General features: G+C 29.3%; 1 protein-coding gene across 1 annotated transcript; it reads left to right on the top strand.

Annotated features, from left to right (window-relative positions):
- Nucleotides 1–1,092: 1,092 nt before the first annotated feature.
- On the top strand, nt 1,093–4,151 carry LOC107904434 (uncharacterized). The gene is made up of 4 exons (XM_016830816.2): nt 1,093–1,498; nt 1,993–2,107; nt 2,961–3,024; nt 3,729–4,151. The coding sequence occupies exons 1-4, from the start codon at nt 1,168–1,170 to the stop codon at nt 3,870–3,872; spliced, it is 654 nt and encodes a 217-aa protein (XP_016686305.2). The 5' UTR covers nt 1,093–1,167; the 3' UTR covers nt 3,873–4,151.
- The last annotated feature ends 3,711 nt before the right edge of the window (nt 4,152–7,862 follow it).

Here is a 7,862-nt window from a genome sequence, read left to right as displayed (position 1 = left end):
CAACAAGAATTGAAACCTGTTCTATTTGAATTGTGGAGACAATTTTCCCTGCTTTTTTTTGGATCTCTTGGCATTCCTTCTACATTCAACAAAACAGTTTCAGGAAAAAAAAATAAAGCTAAAATGTGTCATAAGTACTGTTCTTTTCAAAAATTAGGAATTTAGTCATTATACTTTTATTTTAAGGAATTTAATTTCTTTATTTTTCAGATTTTAAAATTCAAGTTCAACCGTTAACTTTTTTTTGTTAAATTCAAGTTAGTTACAAACTCATTTTTTTAATTACATGGCTACCAAAGTGAATATTTTTTTATTTGAAAATTATCGCAGCAACAAATTTAATAAAAAAATTTAACAGTATTAATATTTGGATCTAAATTTTAAAATCTAAAAAGTAAAGAGATTAAATTCCATGAAATATAAGTACAGAGACTAAATTATTAATTTTCGAAAAGTACATAAACTTGTGACATACTTTAATATCACCCAACTGTTTGTATAAAATAAACGTAGCATAATTTATGTGAATAAGATAAAAATGACGTAAATGGCATCCTCTACAGAAATTGGGTTTTAAGCACATGTTTTTCCTGCATTAACTTATAAAATACCATCCTATTGATTTTAAGATCCAAATCAAGGATTTTCCTTGCTATTGCTATTACACTTCCTTCCCAAAACATATTCTGCTGTAATTACAACCACGCTAACTAAACTCTTCAACCCCTTTGTTTATTGGTATAAGACTTGCACTCTACAAAACTCATAATTATTCTAGTTCTATCCATCGACTAGTTCAATCAGATTCACTTCTCGATTTCGAATAATTTACTTAAGTCCAACTCCACGATTCTATTAGCTAGTTCTCGGTTTAATCAATTGGATTGACCTGATCTAGTTTCATCCGGCAAAAAGATTTCTTTTTTCTTTTTTTTTAAAATTTAAGTAAATTCAGAGTTTTGGAAAGGAATCATGACCCAATTTGAATTAGGGGAATCCAAGTTTGGTACAGGGCCCAATTTGCACAAAAAATGAAAACCCAAGGTTTGGTTGATGTTTTGTGGCCCAACTAAAAAACAAAAAAGACAGAATTTTCCCGCTAACCCCAAACCAGATTCATCACTCCATCCTTCTAGAGCTTAGAATTCTCTGCAAATCCCAGTAAATATGGAAGAAACAACAAAACCAAGAAGAAATGCCAGCAACAGGAAACCCCTTATTGATCTCACCAATACAATCCCATCCTCTCTTCCTTCTTCCCAATCCTCCTCTGCTTCTATCAAAACCCAAATCAAATCTTCGCGCCCTTCGGATCTTAAATCCCTTCCTAGCAACCCCAATACCAGCTTTAAGCGCACCTCTAAGCTTACCCCCACTGACTCCACCACAAATATAAATAATAATAACAATGACAAGAAGGAAAATGAAATTTGTCCGAGTGACAAGGCAAATCCTAGCTCCAAGCCGTCTCCGCCGTCAAAAACAGCTTCCGTTTCGGGTAATTTTGATGGGTCTCGCTTATTTCTGGGTTTTGGTTGGATTTTTTTAAGTGGGATTTGATCTTTGGGTTTATGGATTGTCTAGGGTTTTTACTTCTTGAATTTGGGTTTTCAGGTTCTGGAGAATGTTATTTTTTTTGTTTTAATGCTAATGAATTGATAACATTTTGCGACGATAGAACTTTGTTGGTTCAGTTTGAGCTATATAGATTTTCTTCTAAGATAACTCTATAGATATTTTAGTTACAATGCATTCCGTGCTGTGGAATTTTGTGAAGTTACCTAGACTCTAGACTGTAATTCTGTGAATTCGATTTATGTTACTGATCTATGGAAGCGCTTAATTTTAGAAATTATATGTGAAATGCATTCTATGCTGTAGAACTGTCTTCACAACCTTTTCTTTGTCCCTAGTTTTCTGGATTGTGCATTTATTTTGGGCCGAACAGATTGTACATTACGGCTTTGATCTTATGTATTTGTGATTGTGCAGATTTTGAGCCTTGTACAGTTTACAGGAGACGCACTGATAAGAAAAAGAAGAGTAAAGGGAAGGAAGTTGCGGAGCCTTTGAGTAGCCTTTTTGAAACGAGGACTCACAGCTTAAGGTGGTTTTCTTTTGATCAGTTTGTGCATTTATTGATGGTCTTTGGATAAATTTTAGTCTTTCATGACTTTAGAAAGCAAAGGATACTCAAAATGTGCATGGTATGTTAGACATTGATGCAGTGGAATGGGATTTCATTGTTGTAATGTTGTCACTTTTATGTAATTGTAAAATATTAAAGAGATGATGGAAGTGATCTTGATCTTTTGCTCTCAACCCTTTTGGTGGTTAGCTTTCAGGCAACGGCTATAAGATTATGACTCCAAAATTTTGATCAATAAAATGTACCAAATAGTTGGACATTTGATACCTTGGCCATATATTCGGATAGTAGATAGTAGAAAGAAAAAAGCCTGAAGTAACTGTTAAATTGATTACAATGGTCTTTTTGTATTCATTTTCATTCATATATTCTCCACTTCTCTTTCGTAATTGAGTCTTGAAGGAGACAGAGTGTGATGAGACTGAAATACTGTTGTTCCCTCTTAAGAGTTTTGCTTTAGATGCCTGTGTTTTGTCATGTTTTTTAACATCCGTTTCCAATTAAGTCATGATACTTGCTTATCCAAGTTTCTTTCACAACTCAAAAAATGGCTTTTCACCACAAAGCCTGGGACATAAAAGTTTAAGTTCCTTGAATTGTAGTATGTCATATTTTGGTATTGAAAATTTCGGTCTTGTATATTCAGATGTTTAGTCTTCTTTATGCTTTTTTTATTCTTACCCTTTGCCGTCAGTATTAATCACTCTACTTGTTCCATGTTTCATTAATTTAGAAGATATCTTTTGTTTAATGTTTTCTCAGATTATGATGAGTCCTTCATTAACGCTGCTTCTCTTTATCTTTAATATAGGAAAAAGAAGGTTGGAGATGGTGATATTGGTATCTCTAAATCATGCCCAATGCCATGTAAAAAGGTTCACTTAAAACTTCTCCTAATATTTTAATTTGATTTGTGTTGAATGGAAATCGTGCTACTGATCTTTGGTTTGGGATTATTTGGTCTTCATTAAGACAAATTTTAAATAGCTCCGTATCTTTAAAATAATTCAGATTTTCATTTATAAAATCCAGTAATCTGATCTTAATTATTGATCATCGATACATATCTGTACAATGTTCTCCCTTGTACTTCCATTGCTGTTTACTCCAGCAGGCTGCAGCAATGGAGTATTCCCCATTTTACTTCATCAAATGAATTTCTCTCCAAATTTGCTACATGTTTTGTTGTTGGAGCATTAAAATGTCAGGAATTTTTGTTAGTGTCTATGCTTTGTAAACTTTTCATCTATTTCTACAAGATTTGAGGCAATACTTAAAGGCAAATAGACCAGTCTTGGTTTTCTCACAGAGCTATAGAGTGGAATTTAATCTAAATCTGGCTGAAGCATCCTTTCAGGAAGCAAATCAGCCATATCCTGCAACTTTACTCTGCACAAATTACATTATATTATCAGTATTAGTTGTTATGTATTGATGTTTGCTTTTGCATTAACTCATATCACTTGCGTTTGTCCCTTATAAGCTTTTTTCTTTTCCTACTCAAGCTTATGCATCCTTAAAAAGATAATGTGATTAATATGTACTGAACTGAGCTTATTGGCTTGCAATGTCTCCACAGAAGCAATGCCGAGACAAGGCTGAGATAAATGCTTCTAAGCTTGACTTGCCCCAAGATTTCATCAACAAACAAAGAGCATATTTTGCGGAGGTTGATGCATTTGAACTGGAAGAGGAGGTCGCATCAGGTAATGAGTCGAACTAGATGAAAAAAGGTATAGAACTGAATGAGTTAGGATAATATAATTAAGATGATCTAACCCTGTAAAACTCTCTGTATATAGTTACCAAAATAACCATCTTACCTTAGCTATATCATCGCCACGAGAGTCTTGTTTACAGTAGTTTTATATTGGATTTGGCATTCTGCTTTTCTATGTTTAGCAAAAGGCTTTTTGATTCCTTTGCAATTTGTGAATTATTGATATCATGTTATTGAGGAACTGCTTGTCAAATATGTGTTGACCAAAATGATTTTGGTTTATAGGAGGGGGTGATTAGTTGACCTGTCGAAAGACCGGGTTAGGTTTCTGAATTACAAGATATTAGCTATTTGGATTCGATCAATTTTTCAACATAAATAGCATCAGAAATAACCGGAAAAAAGGTGTGGTCAAGACCTAATAATGTGACAAGAAATGGGATAGTGGATACTCTAAATTTGCGTGTTGAGACATGGAAATGTAGCTGTTCCATTGCTTTAGCTTCTACTAATGAAGCAATTAGGGTGGGGTTAGTTCAAATTATTATTGCTTTGGACTTTCAACTCAATGGAGCCTTAATGAAATCCAACGGGCCCTGCCCCCTTTGCCTATCGTTTGATCGGCTTCGAAGTTTCTTTTTAAAATCCAAGTCTGGATTGATCAACTTTTTTTATTCGGAAAAATATTTATATTTCATAATTCATTTTAAATAAATTTTTTTATTCTTAAACGGTAGGTTGGGTTGGGATCGTTCAGCTTGAATTTGGGTTGGGCTAGTGTTAATATATATAATTGTTCACTTTTTTTAAAAATAAGAGTTTAAAATTTTATGTCATAATATTCATATTTATAAATGATTGAACCAATTGCATGAAATATTTTTAAATTATCTTTTTAAATTTAAAATATTTTAATTACATCGTCAAATTATTAATGTTATATCAATCAGATTATTTTTTTTTTTGAAATTATTAATTTAACTATTAAATAACATGTAAAATTTTATCTGGCATAATTTAAAATGAAATTTGTAAAAAAATTAAAGGGTTAAATAACTATTTGAGGCTTAAACTTGGTAGTTTTTTAAAATAGGTTTAATGGCAAATTTGGATACCAACGTTTACATGTTTTGTCAAAATGGCCTTAATTGTATTTTTGAGCTTTTTTTGGCCATCAATATTTGTTTTTTTTTTCAAACTATTTTTTAATAGATTTGATGAAAGTACCGTTAAAAAAATTAACGTGGATGATGTAAAATATTTTTAATGAGATGTAATTTATTACTTAGGTAACCCAATAAGATAATTACATGTGGAAAATAATAAAATAAATAAATAATATATGAAATTAAAAAGATAACTCTTAATTAAAGAAAATAAACGCAATTATCTAAAAATAAGGTTCAAAATGAATGCATACTTTGTTTACTGAGAGGATTCGAAAAGATAATTAATAAATCAAATTGAAAATATTGAATGTGTGCATTCATTTTGAAACTTTTTTTAGATAATTACGTTTATTTTCTTTAAATTAAGAGTTAATTTTTAACTTAATTAATTAATTTATTATTTTCCACATGTAATTATTTTATTGGGTTATCTAAGTAATAAATTACATCTCATTAAAAATATTCCACATATGAAATTCCACATCATCCCATTAACTTTTTTAATGATACTTTCATCAAATCTGTTTAAAAAAAGCAATTTGAAAAAAAGAACAAAGGTTGATGGTAAAAATGATTCAAAAATACAATTAGGGTCATTTTGACAAAATATGTAAACATTAGTGGCCAAATTTGTCATTAAGCCTTTCCAATATTGGGGCTTGAATTTTTTTTTGTCCAAGTTAAGTTTTGAACTTGGCAATTGTTCCCATATTGGGGCCTAAATTAGGTAATTGTTCTCACATTAGGGTTTGAAACTTTTTTTGTCCAGGTTACTTCTTAAACTTGACAATTGTTTTTATATTGAAGCCTAAATTTTTGGTTTTCAATGAATACTTGGAAAAAAAAAATTTAAGCCCCAATGTAAGAACAATTGCCAAGTCCAGGGCCTAACTTGGACAAAAAAAATAGTTTACACCTCAATGTGGGAATAATTGTTAAGTTCAGGGCTTAACTTGAACCAATAAAAAGTTCAAGCCTAAATATGGAAAAAGTTGTCAATTTTAGGCCGCATTTCTTTTTAAATCAGAAACTAAACATAAAGTAAAACCGAAAAAAGAGAGAGTAAACGACAATTTCTATAAAAGTTTCAAAAATCTCAAACCAAGGGTTTTACAATATTCATTTTAAATTTTATCATATAACATTGATATTTTATTTAATGGTCAAATTAACAATATTAGTAATAAGAGGACCTATAACATCGATATTTTGAGGATATAATTAGAATGTTTTAAAATTTGAGACTTAATTTAGAATGAGAGTTATAATTTAAGGATGTTTGATGAAATTAACTATAAATGGTTAATCAAAACCCGTTTAGGTTTCATCATGTTTTTATTTTTTAAAATATAATTATTTTTATTTAATATTTAATAATTATATATACTTTTTACTACCATTATATATTCTTTTTCTTTTATTAAAAATTTAAACCTAAATAATTTACATATTTTTAATATTTATATTATAGTACAATATATTTAATTTTTATATAAAATAAATTACATCATGAAATAAATGAAAACTTACCTTATTATAAATTTAAAAACGGAAACTTTGAATATTGAAAATTGAGCTCAGTTTATATTTTAAATGGGTTTAATTTTCTTGCACATATTATTTTTTTGGTTTAATATTTTGATCAATCTCTCTTAATTTTTAATAAAACTTTCAAGTTTAGATAAATAATTTGACACTTAAACAAGTTTAATATGAGTTTAGCCCTTGGAAGTCTCAACTTAAACTAAGTCAAGAGATATACTGATCTAATAATTTTGGACATACTATATAATTATATGATATTAACAATATGAAATAATACGATATATAAAAGTATATTAAAATTACCCAATACATGGTGACAAAATAAAATCATAAATACAAATAAAATTTTTATTTAACGCCACAATAGTAAATTATGTGACATCACTAATTTACCTTTTAAAAAACTTTAATTATTTAGGTATAAGAATAGATGACTCAAGGAGACCTGTCCATGTGTCGGGTTGAGTATGAAAATGTTTGGGTAAAAGTATAGGTCAAAAAATAAGTTTGGGAGACAAATAAGGCCATTTAGAAAATGGTTCGGGACTCAAGTAAAGTTTTTTTGTCCTCAAGCCCAGCCCAGTCTGAATATGCAAAAAAAAGAACTATATTTTTATTGTTTTCTTGTTGTTTTTATTATTTTGTTGTTGTTTTTTTTCACTATTTTACTATTATTTCACTACTATATTGTTACTATATTGTTATTATTGTTTGGATGTTGTATAACTCTTATTTTATTATTATTTTTGTTACTATTTTAGAGACATTTGCTTGTTAAGTTATTTAATTTATTTTAAGTATACACATTGTTTTTTAATTTATTTTCAATTTGTTGAAAAATATTTACTTTAATGTTTTAGCATTTTTTCGGATCGAGTTTGGACAAAATTTTAGACCCATTTTCCCGTCCAAATCTAACAAACAAGCCTAAAATTTTAATAAGGCCCGGCCCAAACCTGACCTAATCCACAGACACCTCTAAGTGTAATATTATTTTTTTTCCTTCGTACTGGTATGGAAGAAGCAACAGTACTACTTGGGGCTTGATGTCTCCGGGCTGTTTTTACTCGGGCGGAGAAAAAAATGGATTAAATTGAATATCTGTTCAAACTATGGTATTTTAATGATTTATAGAGTGTAAGTTTAAAAATTGCGGTTATTTAAAATTGAATTGAATTTTATTTTTATTTAATATATAGTTAATTTTAATTTTTTGAGATATAAAAATAAATATTTTACTTTTAAAATAATAAAAATAAATTTAAAGTTCTTGAAAGTT

Source organism: Gossypium hirsutum, chromosome D05 (assembly GCF_007990345.1).
Source record: "Gossypium hirsutum isolate 1008001.06 chromosome D05, Gossypium_hirsutum_v2.1, whole genome shotgun sequence".
Lineage (NCBI taxonomy): Eukaryota > Viridiplantae > Streptophyta > Magnoliopsida > Malvales > Malvaceae > Gossypium > Gossypium hirsutum.
The sequence above is the reverse complement of the archived record's forward strand: the minus strand, read 5'-3'. Positions and strand labels throughout refer to the sequence as shown.